We start from the raw sequence: 18,486 nt of genomic DNA on the forward strand, positions 1-18,486 counted from the left end.
ATTTCTTACAGAATGCAAAGTCTGGCGAAATCCTTTAAATCTGTTCAGAGGAGCTGAATATAATCGGTAAGTGCTACGATGTTACAGTTTTCAGGTATAGTACTAGGTTAAGGAGCTTAACTGTACTTTTCCATTAATGTAACTCAGAGATGGAAAAACAAAACCAACTGTGGATACATGCGCCCATGCCAGATTTTTCTGTAATTCGTAAAATGTTTCTGAATGAAAAGGAATTTAAATTCATGCTGATGCACTTGTTATTTCTGCAGTTTTTCATGACCTTATAAAAAAACCATGGACAAATCGTAAGTGTGGTGTGGCTGGTACTGTTAATGCAGCAATCCTGTTCAAATCAGTTGTAGCAAACAACCTAATTAATTAGGTGTAAGTTTCATGTAGTCCTGATGTTTGAATATGTGTTACCAGTTTCCAGTGTGTACTTTTCAACATCCTCATTAGCTTAGATTTGACTACTATTGCTCCATCCTAGTACAGTGAAATGCAAAGTATATTGGTTAGGAGATTGGCCAAGTGAACTTAGTTGGCTTTGCCCATCTCTAAGATCTAAGATTCTTGTCTAGATTTGTTTTGCCAAATGTGATCTCACTAACCAAAATATCTCTTTGGCATGTTTGCAGGTATACATGGGTAACAGGGAGAGAACCTTTGACTTACTACGATATGAATCTTTCAGCACAGGACCATCAGACATTCTTTACATGTGACACAGATCATTTACGGCCTGCAGACGCTAGTAAGAGACCTTGTGAACAACTGTTTTGGCTAATAGCTTAATGATTGCTTTAAACTGATGCAAGAGAAATGCAGTCAGACATCCATTCTTTTGGCTAAGTAGGGAAAGGCAAAAGTTTGATCATGCCTGGAAAGCCATTGCTGTTGAATTTATAGAATTCTAGACCTGAACAAGTGTCTATATATATAAACTATCTAGTTTATGTTGCTTTGTTCTGCTACCTTGCTGAAGTCATTCAGGGTATCATTTGCAAGTGTAAACGATTGGGTTTTTTCTCCTGTTTCTTGCAGTGGCTTCCAACATGTATAGCTTAATTTGCCTCCAGCTGCAGTGTAGTACATTGAGTTACATTATCCAGGTCTCATTTAGTCTATGCTGACAGAAGAGAGAGAGCTGATGTAAAACTTGAGTCCTGTGTTTCATTCCCTGATGTAGTTAGAAGCTCTGTAAAAAATGAGAACAGCAATTTACAACTGAATTTGTATAAGCAGCTTTAGTTGTATTAAGCCTTTACTGTTTAGTCCACATGCAGACTTTGGTTCTACTAAAAATATACAACAATGATTTCGATTGTCAGAATTTGCCTCTGAACAGATAAATTCTCTTTGTCTCTTAGGAAGGGAGCGACACTGATACTTGGGTGCTCCATTCTGAAGGCATAATTACAAAGGAGAACATACTGTGCTTTTTTGACATATGATAAACATGAATCCTATTTTCTGAACTCAGTGATCTAATTGTGAGGTCATTTTATTAGCCTGGATGTTGTTTCCATTTAACATTCACCTAAAGCAACAACACAGTAAGAATCCCAACTATCCCTGTGGAATCTTCTACACCAATAGGAAATAGCTGCTTGTCACCTCTATACGTGGCAGTGCAGATAGCATGATGTCTCAGCCAGATTTTCTCCTGAAAAAATGTTTAATTAAATAAAAAGAAGAAAAAAGCTGAGTATGTGGGACAAAAACTAATATTCATTATGTGTCTTTTTGAATGATCACTGAGCTTTATGAAATGCTCTGCAATGAGTTGAACTGTTGTTACAAGGCAGTAGATTCTCCGTGTTAGTGCTGTAATGACTGATATGCCCCTCTTCTCTTTTGTTTATTGAATAGTAATGCAAAAAGCCTGGAGAGAGAGAAACCCTCAAGCCCGAATTTCTGCAGCACATGAAGCTTTGGAATTGAATGAGTGAGTGACAACAACATTAACATTTATTTCCTGTCTTTTAGAAAATCCATTTGATGATAGTTTAAGGCAGGGGAGTTGCTACAGTAATTTTTAGCTGTGAATACAGGCCTGTCACAGGAAGGCCTACAACAGAAGGAAAAAAGCACAGCTGCATTCTGTCCTGGGTACCCAGAAGATCCTTAGGGCAGTAATGACAATGGAAGTCTTCCCATTGATATCAATTGGTTTTGGAACAGCATAAAAAAGTTTTAATTGAGTTGCCTCCTGATGAGCATATGAAATATGTATTTATGGGATGGAGAGTTCCCTTTTGAGTTTCTCAGCCATCATGAACAGAAGCAAGAAAGAAAGGACTCATAAACACCTTCTGAAATACACATTTCATAGTACGAGAGAATATGATGTAATTTTCTGGGACTTCTGGTCTTTGCGTCTGTTACTAATTTCCTGATTGAGAAGTGTAGTATTTTGAGATCTCACAATAAACACAAAAACAGTGCAGGAATGCTTTACTGGTATGGCAAACTGTATAAATGTTGCTAAAGTGCATAAAGTGGAGAGAGTCCCTTAGGTTGCCAAAAGACATTACTGCATTCTAGAATTCCATAAACTGGTGTTTTACAGATTGTCCTTCATGTATTTCATCAGAAGAAGAGAAAGAATTGTTTGTTCTTGTATAGTGATTTAACTAAGAGAATGTAGCATAAAAGGCAGAAATGAGCTCTAAGACTATCCTGTTCTACTCAGATGTCATAGAATTACAGAATGGTTGAGGTTGGCAGGGATCTCTGGAGGTCATTATCCAACCCCTCCATTCAAACAGGGCCACCTACAGTGCATTGCACAGGACCATGTCCAGCAGGCTTTTGAATATCTCCAAGGAGGGAGACTTTGCAACTTCCTTGGACAACTTGTGCCAGGGTCAGTCACATTTTCAGTAAAAGAGGTGTTTCTGATGTTCAAGGGAACCTCCTGTGTCTCATTTTGTGCCCACTGCCTCTGGTCCTGTCACTGGATACCACTAAAAAGAGCCTGGCTCTGTCCTCTTTGCCCCCTCACTTCAGGTATTTACAAACATTGACAAATTCCCCCCAAAATCTTCTCCAGACTGAACAGTCCCAACTCTCTGAACCTTTTCTCATATGTGAGATGCCCTAGTCCCTAATCATCTTCATGGCCCTTCATTGGACTCTCTGTAGTATGTCCATGTCCATCTTGTACTGGGGAGCCTAGAACTGGACACAGCACACCCCTGTGTGGCCTCGCCAGGCTGAGTAAAGGGGAAGGATCGCTTCCCTTGACCTGCTGGAAAAATTCCTCCTAGTGCAGCTCTGCTGCAAGGGCACATTTCTGTTTTGTTTTTTGCTTGGATTAGGTTGAATTTTTGTTGTTGTTTTTCAATCTCTACAATTACATTTATAATCTGTTCTTTGCATATGTTATAGGTCTGTTGATTCTTTTCAAACCATTACAGCAATGGAGACAGTTTGTGTTAAAACAATAGTGCGTAAAACTAGTCTTGGTTTCCAGAAGGAGTTTTAGGGATGTAGGCTTAGTGAGACAGTACTTTACTTTCTGGGACAGTTGTCAGTAGGTTTACTCAAGGGCTGAGTGATATAGTCCCTAAAAATGAGAGTCACGATCTGGTCGACAGAATATTTATTCATCAAAATAGTTCATCAGAAAAGTACATGACAAAATCTCCTTACCTCTGTACTTAATACATCCTTGCCAGTCTGCATGTCTTCACATAGCTTTTACATCATGCACCCTTCTCATGGTTTTTCCTCTGATATTTTTGCAGGTGTGCTACTGCCTATATTCTCTTAGCTGAAGAGGAAGCAACAACAATTGTAGAAGCAGAGAAGCTGTTCAAGCAAGCTCTGAAAGCTGGAGAGGGCTGTTACAGGCGCAGTCAGCAGTTACAGCACCATGGTGCCCAGTATGAAGCCCAACACAGTAAGTTTCTTATGAGGGAATAGCCATTTCTAAGGGAGAGAAGTTCCAGGGAGTTATTTGGGTTTTTTAGGTGGGTTTTTTTTGGTGTTCTTTCCCCTCTAAGAACTGTGCAATCAGTATTTGGAATCAGGAATATGGCCCTAGAGCCAGATTATTCTGTTTCAGTGTTTTCGCTTGATTCTGTTGCTGAGCTATCAGTGTTCAGATTCCAGATATGCCTTTTCTTTGTCATGGCAGAAAGTATTGTAGCATGAACTTAACAGAAAAGAAAAGGTATTAGAGCCAAAAGAGATCTGATATTTAGAAAATGCTGGACTCAGTTTAAGGAAGTTGCACTGAAGTGCCTTTAGCCATTTTGAAAACATGGGTTCATGTTGTAAAAAAGCAGTAAAGAATGATGGAAATAGGAGCGAAGTGATGCTTTGCCAGCTTTTTTCTGCCAGCTCTGAGGATAAATGGGTATACTGCATTGTTCTGTGTAAAAGTTAATGAGACCCATTAAGGAGCGTGGCATTTGAAAAGTTAGTTGCATATATTAAGAAAGGTCAGAGAAACATAGAAATTAACAACTGGAATAATACGGTGATCTAATTGAAAGTCTAGATTTTTATTATGTTTTTTAAATTTTGAATAAGCAGATTTAGCTGTTTTGATATTTATTAGCTACTCCTTGAATCCAAGAAAATACATAAGGGTTCACTTACAGTAAATGACCAAGGAGATAATAAAGCCAACAGTCTAGTGGCTACCCTAAGCAAAAATAACACCAATTAATTACATAAATACAAGCACTAATACTTTGGGCATCTTCAGGTTTCTCAGGACCTGAATTCACAGCCTCTGGCTATCTCACATAATTTGGAGATTGCTGATAAAAATTGTACACAGTAAAACTGTCTGTGATCCCTGGTTTCAAAAGTGTATGCAAGTCTGTACCTGAGACCCTGAGGTTTTATAAAGCTTGGGGGGTAGTATTTCAAACATTTGTTGGTTGTAAAATGATATTTAGGATGATTTGTTTATTTTTGATGAAAGTGAAAATATAGAGCAGCTGAGCCCTTGAAGCAGTTTTTGTGCTCTAGAAAGCTTATAGTTTTCTGTGAAACCTTAATTTGTGCACTCAATTCATCTTGAGTACAGAAAATTACTATGAAAAGTACACAATAAGTAATTAGTAAACACTGTCATGATGCTTATGTTCAAGTTAACCTGGTTAAGTTTGTGCAGGCAGTTACAAGTATGGTATTTCTGTAACCAGTGTGTGCTAGATGACTACTCTCCTGGTCAAATTTGACACCCGAATCCTTCAGTATTTCAGCTGAGGAAGTAACCAGTTGAATCACAAAATTAAGTGCATTGCCAAAGAGCAAGGGGGCTGAAAAGTGACTCCCAGCTCTGACTGTATTCAAGAGGGGCTTCAGGAAGGCCTAGGTGGTCCCACTTCTCTATACCACCCAGTCTCCCCTTGAAAATGTCAATGTGCACCCACAGAAATAAGAAAAATTCCAGCCTCAGATGGTGCCTTGGACAAAGGGGCTTCACACAGAAGTCTTTTGATTATATGCTGGACTTCTGCATGGTTTACAAGGGTGGAGAGGAAGGACTGTGGACAGATGTGTTGCTGTTCCATGATTCTTAGAGGTCAGTTGTTCCATTTCGGGTCTTTGAAGTAAATTTTCGGATGAAAAGTGGGCATTTCGTATTTTACAGGTGAAACACACTGTAATTTCTTGAACAACAGCATATTGCTCCACATTTCTGTTTATTCATGTGTTCCATCTCCTTCATATGGTATTTTATGTTAGACAGTAAATTTTAAGAGTAAATGACTTTGAGTACCCAACTTGGCTTCTTTCAAGAGGTGCTTGTTTATAGAAAACATTGGCAATCTTCTTTTTAAGATTGCTCATGTTAGGCACCCCAAATTGTTAGTCACATAAGAGAATTTTGTCCTGAAAGGTTATCTTGATTTCATAGTAAGTAAATGCCTTTTGACTATTCCATCTGAAAAGTCTGAAAAAAGCTTAACCTCACGTGTACCTCATGTACACTATATAAGCATGTTGAAACAGATGTAACTAATAAATTGTGTATTAAATATATAGGAATCAATACAGAGATAAGGAATCAGGTAATATAAAATACAGCTAAAGAAATTCTTCCCTACTTTTTTTAAGTTTTTCCTCCAAAGTGAGACCTTTCAACCTGCTGCTTAATCTATCTGAAAATTTTAATTACAGCTTTAAAACGATTTGTAGGTCTTTGGAATGTTTTCAGCAGACATGTTGTTCTTATTATGAAAGGCTTGAAAATGTTAGGAACAGGCTAAAATCTTTACAGACCACATACTATACCCAAAGATAATTTGTAGCAGGTGTCTTATATTTTCATGATATGGTAATTTTTTAGATGATTAGCTTCCCACTCATTTCCTGTGGGCCCAGAAGCATTATAAGAGTTCACATTGGAAGTATAGGGAAGTGAATGAGAAATGAAAGGAATAAGAATTCTCAAAGAGAATAGTTATTGCCGCTGCTCAGTTTCTGTCATCTTTGCTGTTAGGGCATCTTCCAGCACACAGGACTGTCATATCTGAAACATGTTTATTTGCCATCTGTAATTAATGGTGTGGGGAATTTGAAGATGATAATTAGGTAACGAGTAAAGGCTGTAAACAGAAAGTTCAGCATGTACTACTTTTCTTCTAATCATTAAGAAAAAGACTGTTAGAGTATGAGGATTTGCTTTGCTACTTCTCCTTATTAACAAGCATGTTTGTAAAAACTTTTAAAAAAGGCAGGATGTAACATGCATTTTCATCAATGCCCGTATCTTTACCATGTGTGTGAATTGGTAAGTGTGACCACAGAGTTTTGTGCCAGTGTTAACTTCATAGGAGTTCTTGCCTCACTTGAGTACTTGATGGTCTGTACCTTGTAGTGCTTTCTGTACCTTCAGATCTGCTTATATTTCACAGGTGTAAGGCCAACCCAAGAGTTCTTATTTATCACACTGTATATCTGGAATCATTCCACTGATTTCAGTGCTGTTATGCCACATCTAAATCATCAGAATTTGGTAATTTTTTATTAAAATTCTCATTAAAATATTGATGGTAGTGAATAAGAAAAAAATGGCAAGAAAACTGTGTTTTGTGTGGGAATAGTAAATGAACCTTTATTTTACCTATTTTATCTTAATGCTGTTTCTTTTTCCTTTTATACAGGAAGGGACACCAATGTGTTAGTATATATTAAAAGGAGGCTGGCAATGTGTGCAAGGAAGCTGGGAAGGACCAGGGAAGCAGTGAAAATGATGAGAGATGTGAGTTTGAATTTCTTTCACGTGTAATATTTAGATAATAGTAGCATAGAAATGATACACATTTTCTTACAAGTTAGGAGCCATTCCTGCTGCATTCAGCACTGCTGATAGTTATTTTGTATGTGTAATGTACATAAAGATTAATTTAAGAGATCGTTTATTTATAAGGTTATGAAAGCAACATAAAATACCAGATAGATGGTTACCCACACACTCAATTTCCCATCCTGGTACATGTGCAGTGGAGGGCAGTATTTAATTGTTTGATCATGAAGTTAGTAATATCTTTTTCTGAAGCATGTGGTGAATGCTGCTTATTTAATAAGCACATCTTAAGTATTCTGTTTTCTCCTTGCAAAGCTGCAGTTTGGCTCTGTGCACTGTTTGTGTCACACTTTTCAGACATGAGGACAGTGTTATTTATTCATGCAAAACCTATCACTGAAAGTCATTAATCTATAATGAACTGAACTCCCTTAGAGATAGGAGCTGACTGTATCCCAGTTTAGTAGGCAGGGAAGCTATCAATGGTAGTCAATAAGCTACAAAACTACAAATTTGAAACACCAAACAGTAGCTATTTTGGAGATGCCAGAAGGGGCAGCTGTCCACATTAGGCATTGTATATGTTTCAGATATATAAAATGCTCAAATTTAGAAGTAGCTGTGAATGCCCCGCAGTTCTTCAAGTGAGATCCCCTGGGTGCAGATTAGGAACACAATTCTTTGAGGAGATGACTTGCATCACCCAAGGTGGCAAGTCTGTGACAGAAGGAGGAATGGAGCCCTAGAGCTCAGGACAGATGATGGTAAAACTGTTTCCTGTGTTTCTTACGCTTTATATTCCAGCTCCCACAAAAGTCAGGTAGAGATGAATCCAGCAAGGTAGAGAGTTCTGTAGGTTAGGCTGAAGGAGTTAAATTTTAAATGCACAAAATGAAATCCCAGACCGGAATGAAGCAAAGTGTGCTTTAGGCAGCTCAGATGAATGATCCAGACACCTGCCTAGTGAAAAGGGAAATTCTTATTGCGAGTCAGTGGGAATTTTAATGTAAAAAGGCAAGTGACTTTCTCTGGAACTGAGGCACTTGTATCAGTGGCAATAGGGCAAGTATGTCCACCAGCTTGGAATCTGGTACCACCATCTTCTCCTGGAACTGGACCACTTATGAGTATTTTTTGAAAACATTGAGCAGGGTTCATTATAATAATGCAGGTCCTCATCCTGAATAATCTACCAGATGGGGAGTAACTTTGTTTCCTTACTCTCACTGGGGTTTTTCAAGCACACAACTCTCAATCTCCAGAATCACTAGAATTCGAGACTGAGGTGTTGACAAAGGATTTGTCAAAAAAACAGCCATTATATAGCTAGGAGAGTGCAAAGGAGGTATAAGGAAGAAAGAGCTGGGTTTGCAGTCTTCTGGTCAGTTGAGGGAATGTTGATTTCAAAAACATAGTTTTCAGTCCAGCCAGCTCCACTGATTTTTCATGACTTTTGTTACACAGACAGTCTGGGACAAACACTGAAATGTTTTGGGGACAAACATTGGAATTCCAAGTTCTGGCATTAATATACAAGAAAGATAAAATTTTGAATTTCATATTCAACTGACATACATTGTAATTATGGCAAATTCCGGAGGTTACTATGAGCTGCTGAATGTGTTCTCTGATTTATGGATGGGGCTGTGTGAAACAGATACTCTGTGAAGCTTTCTTCTGCTGATGTCAATATGTATGGATAGTTGTGTATGCAGGACACTGGATTCAGGGACTTGGTGGTCCCTCTAGTCCTGGGTTTTTTATGCAAAGTGAGAACCAGAGAGCTTTGATTATAATGAACGGCCTATTCTGTCGCTAGAGAGAAAATTGTCTGAAATTGATAAGCAAAATAGAAAATTGTGGATGTTAAGTACAAGGTGGATCTCAAAAGGCAACAATAACAGGGAGACCCTGAGTGTCCTTAGACACTTGAAGGACCGAAAACACTCCTCTACAGGAATGTTATACTAAAATTAAAGGACTGGATGCAAGACAAAGCAGGTATAAAAATAGAATTTCAGCTTCTGGAGCTTCAACTCAGATCAATGCATTCTGTGTTTTTCCACATACAGACACTGAACCAAATCCTCAGAACTGAATTTAGATGCCACTAGAGCTCTTCGTTTTAAGCAAGCAGAGATGAGAATTATCAAGTCTCTAGGTGAAATATAAAACCAGCAGTATCTCTAGGTCACAGCTCCAGTACACTGGGAGCAAGAGGAGGGTCAAGTCAGCTTTGCAGATGCTTTTCTTAGTCTGGTTTGGAGCTACTTATTTCTGATGAATGCATATCCTCCTTTTTGTCATAGAAGACATAAATAATACATTTATGAAGAGCTTTGAAGAACGTGAATCTGTCATGGAAGGTTTCAATGTGATTGATGAGGGAAGAGATGAATTTATTCATCTGAAAAAGAATATGAAGAATATGTTGGCTGGGGACTGCTGAATCTAGCATCAGGGGACAGAGGGTGGAGGCCCTGTTTGTGTTTGAAAGATTGAAAACAGGTTTCTCAAGACATGGAACATGATGGAAATGAAGTGTTAAGAGGTTCATGACACCATCTGGGAAATATGATTGGGATGTAGTGAGTCTTTGCCACTTTGAAAAAATAAAATATTTGAGAATGTTTAATTCATTGCATATATGAGGCCATCTTGAGGACATTACCGATGGATTAGATTGTCTTACTTGAATCTTATGTAAGAAAAGACTGAGATCCTGCTTAAAACACCTTAGTGGAACGAAAATGAGTTGTTGGTGACTTAAGATTTTGATTTTATGGTTATATACACTGCTGATAGGAAAATCATAATGTTTAATATTATTTTGAAGGTAGTAAAAACCACAGTTTTTTAAAAACTGATTAAAAAAACTTTAAAATCAAGAGTGCTTTAATTTAAAAACATGGGTAGGAATTTCTGTTGCTTCTGTGATTGATTTTGAGGTAGTATTGTTTTGCTGGCTTTTCTGCTTGGTTGTAATTCATTTAGTTGAGTTGAATTAGTGAGAATTATGAACCTGTCATTTCCATGGAAATATGTAATGGAATCATACATATGTGTCACTTTTGCTTGTATTTCTGATGATAATTATTTACTATATTTTGCTATGGAAACCAGCAGCTGTCACTATTTGTATATATTGAGTTAACTTGTGATCTCATTTTGATTAGTGTATTATTGGAATAACTCCATTGTGGTCAACAGAGTTATTCCAGTTTTATTCTTGTTTATACAGAGCGTGAGGCAACTAGATTGCTTTTACTGTCCCCGAGGAGAAAGTCTACAGTGCTGGTTGTTTTATTTGTTGTGCTGATTATGTTACGAGGATTTAAACTAGTTTGTTCTAAATGATGTTGGAAAATTTCATATGTGCAGAGGCGAACAGCTGTAATGGTGGCTGTGGGGAATCTTTTGTATCCCTTCATGTTGAATCTTCATTGTGGACAATGTTACAAGCCAGGCAGCAACACGGTGATGAGCAAGGGCAGCCTTTTGTGCCAGCTGCTTTCCGTCTGGTCTTTTCAGATTCCCTCACCATTACAATGGAAGAAAACAGAAATGTGCTGAGTTTGTGTTTTGTGTTTTTCATTAATTGAAAATGGAGAGGATGTGGAGGGTATGCAAAGGCACTTCTCTCTGTGCTTCGTGGGCAGCTGGATCAGTGACTGCACCACTGAATTCAGGAGCAGATCGATACAGTTATTTCTCTTAACGGGGTCAATGGAACATCCAGGTGAAAATGTACCATGCAAGAAAATGAATTGTCAAGTTAATTGGAGCTTCTTGGGATTGTTCTGGAGAACATTTGGCCTGTGGAACAAGCTTTAATTGAAGGGTGATGTATGTTTATGAAAGAGAATGGTGACAGGCAGAAGGCTTGCTAGTGGACAAAGCAAACGGAAGCTCGTAATTGCTTCCTCCTTCAGAGAGAAGATGAAAGAAACTCATTCTAGAGTGTATTTATCTCCTAACCCATGGCCCTGTGCTCCCTTGAAGACTGCTTTGTATTCTTCATAAGTATGTATTTCTGAGACACAGTAAAGTTGCAACTTGTTCTATGCTTTGCAGCTTTATTAATAAATGAGTGAGGTTTAGGGAGAGAAGAGGATCTCCAGGTCTTTCCTGGAGAAGGATAGAAACAAAACCACTTCTTAAGGGTCAGAAAAGTGCATTTTATATCTGGGATCAGTCATATCTGCTGAGAAATTACTCTTCAGATTCTGATAAAGGACCTAGAAGTCTACTTATTTCTGGGAGCCTTGCTGAGGGTATTTCAGTTGGATGTGTTTATATGTTTATCTTGGTGCCCACCTGCAGTCTCTAAATGTGTATTTTATGCCACAGAAGACACCTAAGCAGCTTGTATTGTTAGAGTGCTGCATGCTTATCAATGGGCTGCATGATAAATTCTTTAAACACTCAGGTTTAACTTAAAATGGTTTAAGAGGTTATGTCACTTGAAGGCTTTGAAAGGGTACTCAATCACACTAAATCAGTTTTAATGATATGGGTAGGTTGGGTTTTTATGACCGGTGGTATTAGTGATTTTTGCTGGTATGATGGTTCTGCAAATCTGGCATACTTTCTTGGCAACTTCTTTTGCTAGGCTTTGAATAAGGATTTCTGTTCAATATTCTATTGAATTCTCTATTCTTGTGTGTGCATTGCTGATTTCCTCTTGAGTAGTGCAAATACATAGCCAGGAGTGTTCTGCACATTGAATTATGAAGCTGTGTGAAACAAGGAGAGTACTAATTGCTAATAAAGATATCGTGATCCCTAGCAACTTAACAACACAATTCCTGCAGTACTTGCATTGACAGCTACTGTCTGTCTCTCCCAAATGCTTCTGGGCTCGAGGCAAGGATTAGTGAGTCAGATTCTTTGGCTTGTTTTACACAGGTCAGGTTAGTCAGGCTACTCTGCCTTGAATGGGATTCTAGCTTTACTAACATCTATAGCGGTTGTTTTAAGTACCATTTATAAAATTTATAAATATTTATAAAAATATTTATTTAGTCTCATTTATAAAAGGGAAAGTACTTCTTAGTTAAATGAGACCAAGAGTTATTTCACAGATATTAGAAGAGTGCTATTCTTGTGAATGGTAACATTTGCCAGTCTCCACCACAGAGCAGTGTCTTCAGTTAATTCTTGTTCTGACACAGAAGCACTGCAATAATAATAGCAAGTGATAAATGCTGATTTTAATATTTTCTTATGTCTTTGTATTCAAACGTGGTTTGTTTTGTCACAGATTCACATAGTATGGCAAGTGGGAAAGGCAGGTTGGAACATCTCTCATTTCAATGGGCTCTTACACAAAATGGAGACTTCTGTGATTCCCCTGATGGTGTTTATTCCTTCCTTTTTTCTGCACGTGACTCAGACCCCTCACTTTTATTCATGACTGTGATTCTGTGCAAAATTCTCATAAGCTAGAAATTTGGTGACTACAACCGAAACTGCTAATAATGTTTCTTATATAAATTACGGGTTTCCAGCATTGGGATTCTGTTAAGCTAGAATATGGTCACATAGTCTTGGTAGGAGCCCTGGTAACTTGGACTCCTTTTTGTCCACCATCTTGCATCACTCCATGTTCAGAGGCTTTGTGTTGTCCTGTAATTATGGTCTTCCATCTCTCTGGAATGTCCTAGCTCATTTTCGAGCTGCTAGATAGTTTCCTCACTTTAATTTCATTTAAAAATCCACTTCTAAAAATATGTCAGTTTCTGCGAAAAGTACGTTGAGATGATTTTTCAAGGACTAATTCTGCTTCTGTCTACTGCTTTTTCCACTTCTTAGTAGCCACTTTTACTTTCAGGGAGAATTAGATGTAGTAAGTATGAATTTTCATGAACAGGTTGATTCTAGTTGAAGGTGTTCCTGCTCACAGCAAGGGGTTTGGAACAAGATGATCTTTCAGGTCCTTTCTAGCCCAAACCATTTTATGATGCAAATAAAGAATTTTTTTTGAACAGGACTATGAGTAATGACTTTATTTCATGCTTTGTAAAATTACTAATATTTGATGTAACAAACAATTATAATTTAGCACTGTTATTAGTTTTATATGATATGATTGTTTAGTACTAAATGTAGATCTGGAACAACTTGTACTCTTCTGGGTTCATGCCACATCTGTGTTTAAAATTCTCTTTATTCCTGAAATACATACATTTTTACAACATAGTCTAAATAACAGCATTTTCATAATTATATTCCTTAAAGAACTCAAGTCATACTCTAAAGACTTTAATCCTTTAGTTAAGAGAGAACATAAAGGCTGCGTGTTGTAGCATGTTTCCTTAGAGTTTGCATGTTTAATAAGATATTTTTCACTCTATTGACTCATTGTTAATCCTGTATTGAAGTCATGTTACCTTTGAATATTACAGAGTGCTTGGTCTAAATTCAAATTTGAAACTGAATGTTGGCCAATTATAAACCTGTGCCATCCCACAGTTAGTGTAAACTGGATCTGGGTCTCTTTTCTGACACTCTGAACATGTTATATTTCCTGAATTCCACATATGGATGAAAATATGGGGGATCCTACTGCTAATCATTTGCAAGCTTCAAAGCAGATTTGACTTCTTAGCTGTGAAAGAGTAACTGTGGAGCTGCTTCCAAACAAAACAGTGATTATTTGCCCAAAGGAATGCAGCACTTAAAGAAAGTAATGAATTGACAGAATCCTACTGTTGCTATAATTAAGCAGAACTTTAATTCAGGTAGGTCCTGTGCATTTCAGATCGTTTTCCAACTTAGAGAGCTATGAGAGGATCTGTTTACATCACATGAATCCCACTCACAGTGAGACTGTGCTTGAATGAGTTTGACTTGTAGGACCAGGAGTTAGATTAATTTTTAAGCATCTGTTAACAGGGCCTTTTTGTGTGCTAATCTTAGGCTACTGACAATGTTTCTTCCCTTCTGTCCTTGCCTGGTGATCTGGCCAGGAGAAGAACTAAAGATTGGTGTATCTTATTAGACATCAGAGGGTCAACATGGAGTAATGTTGCAAATGCCTCAAGCCCAGAATGAGCTTCAGTCAGAGCTTAGACATCTGAAAGATCAGCTGTAGCCAATGAAGCCCACAGAAATGGAGGTTTCTAGTTTTCTGCTCAGAAATGGCTTGGAGTTTTGCCTTTTCTACGTTGTTCAGTTAACAGTTCTTGGAGATCACAGGTCATATACCAGAAAGCAGTTTTTGCAAAGCACTTGTGAAAATGACAGTGCTATCCATACTGTGTGCTTGATTCTTCAATGGTGGTGGACAGGTTTTGCCATTTTAGTTACCCACTGCAGGAACATATACACTAGGAATTAAGATTGTAACAGTTTCACTGGTTGGATTGAATTTCCTTTGTTTGCTTGATGTTTTTTCATTTTAAGATGAATTCATTTTCCCTTTTTATAAATGCATTCAGTTGAATACATTGACCTGAAAATGTTTTTGATTGTTTGTTGAGAAGATATGAGTGCAAGCAGCAATGAATGGTTGCATGCACTGCCTGTAAAATATGTGGCCATGCATACAGCCATAATGCAAACGGAGCATAGATATGTCAACACCAGGTTATATATAAGATCATTCATTTATCCACCTTTGTATTCCCTTGAGTCCTGGGGTCTAGTTGTAGGCATAAGCTGCAGGTTTAAGCAGTTTTCTACACAAATAATGTTTCTTTGCTAATTGGTGCATGATGTTAATGTCATCACAGGGAGAATAACAGATGCAGCAGTTAAAGCTACATTCCTTGAAAATGTTAAAAAAATTAGATCTTAATGAGAAAATCCTGGTGACTGAGACATTCTCAGGCAAGGCAGTCTTCTTCATTAAGCTGTCCTTAGGGAGATAAAACTTGTTCCTCATCCAGTAAATCAGATGTGGATTTCCTTCTACCATAAAGCATTTTCTGTGATGATCGTAGTTTCATGTCCATCACAAAATTGTTGAACCTACACCCTGCAATGTAAATTGAGGTGAGTCTGGGAATACAGAGCTCCCAGAACTAGTCTTAAGATATCCAGACTTATTTCCAGAATTTTTCTGCAAACTTATACTCCAAAAATATTATTTATCTAAAAAATTAAAACTTAATAATTATCTGCAAAAGCTACCATTTCTTTATATTTGTAGTATACCTAATGAATCTTTCAAAGAAAAGCAGTTCTACTTTCTATGCCTGTATCTATTTCCCCCAAAACGTGCAGAGCAGTTAGAACAAAATATGTACTATCCTAGCCCCAGGTCTGAATTCCATCACTAGAAAGTATTTTGATACAAGTTTGAAGTAAAATCCTTGTGAACATAGGTTTGGTATGATGTGTTCAATAGTTGTTTGAATATCCTTATGTTGTAAGGAGGGAATACGATCATAGCCATGTGGTGTGTGTTTTCATATGGAATGAACATGAGCTTAGCTCTTTTAATACCAGCTGAGAAACCAACTAACTGCAATTTTACAATGGCATTTTTAGTTCTAATTAGTGTTTAAAACGCTGCAGTGACTGGTGAGAAATCTTGAGTTCTTAATTTAATGGCTGCTCTCTTGAGTTCTAAAGGTGTAGAGAAAGATGATAACAGAGCCTTTGTCTTTTCTTCAAGTGTGGTGCTTGCCACTCAAATGAAAGCATTTGTCAGGTTACAATAAAAACGTAAAGATAATTAAAATTGATAAGCCAAATGATTTGGCAGATATTGGTCTGTAACTTTGCAGAAAATAAATGGAGAGGGTTGTCTGTGCCTCTTAAACTGGAGGCCACATTAGAGCTGGGTGCTGTATCGGTCTGGAGAATGGAGGGTGTGATTTTATCTTGTGTTTGGGGATAGCATGCCCATCTTTACATCTCTGTGTGCAGTATGAGCCAGCTCCCTCTCCATCTGCTAGGGAGGGTAGGGGAGCAAGCTCACAGTCTGCTCTCTGTAGCTCCTCAGCATGACGCAGTACATGGCCTGCCCTGACTATTCACCAGACCTGCGGGGAAATTTTTTGTTCCCCAATGTTTGCTTTCACTATGAGGCCTAAAAGATGGCGTGTCATAATACTCCTTCATCCAAGTGGCTTTACTTTCTGGCAAGTTTCTCAGAAACCAAATTTTTACTGTGACTGGAAATTATTTGCAGTGAAAACTATATACTCTACATCCAAAGGTGACAGAGAAATGAGTTCATGCCTTCTTTTCTTTCCTTTAATAGCAAACGTGTTCTCATTTATGCACAGTCAGTGTTCAAATAGCTGACTGGCGACTTAGAGGTGTTTTACTTTTGAGGCTACAATATCAACTGAGTTCATTATTACTGGGTTCGACTTCTTAACATTTGACTTTTCCCAGATGAAACCTTTTTTAACACTTACCAGTTTGAAGGCCTGGCAGTCCAGACAATAACCTTTATTCTGCTGCTGTCTGAGATAGGGTTTATCACTCTGACAGAACGTAATTAAAATAGAAAAAAACCAAAAGGTTGGTGACTGATGTCAGTGAGAGACAGAGAACCAGAGTAAGAGCTTTTACTGGCCAGAGTACATCTATAACTAGCTACAGCTCTTCCCTTTTCTTCACTGATGGAGGGAATGTTATTCTGCCAGCTGTTAGTCTCAATGAGCAGGGGATAATCCTTCTCAATCCCCTAGAGAGGTTTCTTCGGAAGATGTTAATTCTAAAATTTAAATCATATTTGCATAGAGCCAGATTCTGTCATGCTCTTTCCTGCCAAATAGTAGCTTCCTCTCTTAAAAATCGAATAGTTAGTAAGGACAAGAATGAAGACAAGTAGACTCTATGATGGGTCTTTAACTGATGAATCGAACTGTGTGGATTTTCACCTGGTCTTATTTTTGTTCATGAACAAGGACTTAAACTTTTTATTTTATTCTCAAATCCTTCCATTTAACCTAGGTGAGCGTCAAGGTCTGTGGTCTCTTGGTGGTTTTTTTTTTTAGTGGAGGAGAAAAGCCTGCAAACTATGCAGTTTTGTTTCTGTTGTTTTTCACAGGTTCAGCTCCTACCAGTGAAACTGAGAGCTTTATGGCCATCCCCATGCCATTAACATGAAAAGTTCAGTGCTTTCTTTCAGCTGCTATCACAGTGATCCTGATTCTCACCAGAAATTTATATCATCAGTTAAACAAAATACTGCCATCCTTGCCTTTTATATTTTAATAATCCTCAAACTGCAGCAAAGTCATTGCCATCCAGACAGACAAATTTAGAGTCTTAATTCTTAAGGTCAGAATAGTTCTTACATTAGCTTATGCCAGATCATTTCACAAGGAAGAAGTTCTCTGTGCTTTGCTTCTCTGTATACCTGTTGAGGTCTCTTTCTTAACAGTGAAGAAGCTGTACTGCATTACCTGTTTCTCATCTTCTGAAGTTCTTGGTGAATTTTTGCCCCTCGTGTTTCAATCCTGGTTCACTTTTGCTTATGTTACCCGTTTGTTGAGATTAAGATTTGCTGCTTCTCATCAGTTTCTCTATTTACATCTTGAAAGGTAGATTTAGTAAGTGACAGAGTTTTCAGATCTAGCTTGTTATTTTCAAATAGAGCAAGGCTTAGCTTGAATAATTTTCTTTACTTCTTTTTTTATAGCATTTCTGTTTTCATAAACCATATCAGAGAGATGGTAAATGATAGTGTTTCCCTGCAGGTTCCTGAAGAACAGTAGTAATATCAGCTATCCTAGTTCTACACTGTCTGGGACCTTTTTGTGCTGAATATACATCATGTAGGCAGTTAAACAACCATAAAGAGGACACAAGGAAACAAGGAATTTTTAACACTTCAGTTCTTTAGAGAATCACTCTGACAATAAAAATATTGTTTTGTCCATTCTGCAGTGAAAAACATGGATGCTTGTTATAAGTGTGACTTCAAAAACAAGATGGTTGTTATAAGTGTTACTTCAAAAACAAGATGCGATAAAATATCAGCTTCAGTCATTCAAATCTTTGCAGATATTAAAACTGAGGATATCTGAAAACAAATCCGTAGTATCTCTCCAAGGCTTAGTTCATAAAATAAAGGCACTTACATCTGAAAGTATTAGATTATTTTAAGTACACATTTCATTCAGTTTGTCATACAAAATGAAGTCCTCAGTTATTGTGTTAATTTGTATAAACTTTACCTTTCCTATTGTTGCTGCCTTTTCCGTCTTTCTTTTTCCGTCTTTCTTTTTCCGTCTTTCTTTTTC

General features: G+C 37.6%; 1 protein-coding gene across 2 annotated transcripts in view; it reads left to right on the forward strand.

Moving 5' to 3' along the window:
* ST7 (suppression of tumorigenicity 7) overlaps positions 1 to 18,486 on the forward strand; it is a 142,740-nt gene that overhangs the window by 90,310 nt on the left and 33,944 nt on the right. For both annotated transcript variants that reach the window (XM_027682281.1, XM_027682282.1), the window contains exons 4-8: positions 12 to 66; positions 639 to 754; positions 1,873 to 1,948; positions 3,753 to 3,907; positions 7,134 to 7,231. In XM_027682281.1, the coding sequence (XP_027538082.1) occupies positions 12 to 66; positions 639 to 754; positions 1,873 to 1,948; positions 3,753 to 3,907; positions 7,134 to 7,231 (500 nt within the window). The remainder of the gene's footprint in view (positions 1 to 11; positions 67 to 638; positions 755 to 1,872; positions 1,949 to 3,752; positions 3,908 to 7,133; positions 7,232 to 18,486) is intronic.

This window comes from Neopelma chrysocephalum, unplaced genomic scaffold, assembly GCF_003984885.1.
Source record: "Neopelma chrysocephalum unplaced genomic scaffold, ASM398488v2 Primary Assembly neopelma1_62, whole genome shotgun sequence".
Taxonomy (NCBI): Eukaryota; Metazoa; Chordata; class Aves; order Passeriformes; family Pipridae; genus Neopelma; species Neopelma chrysocephalum.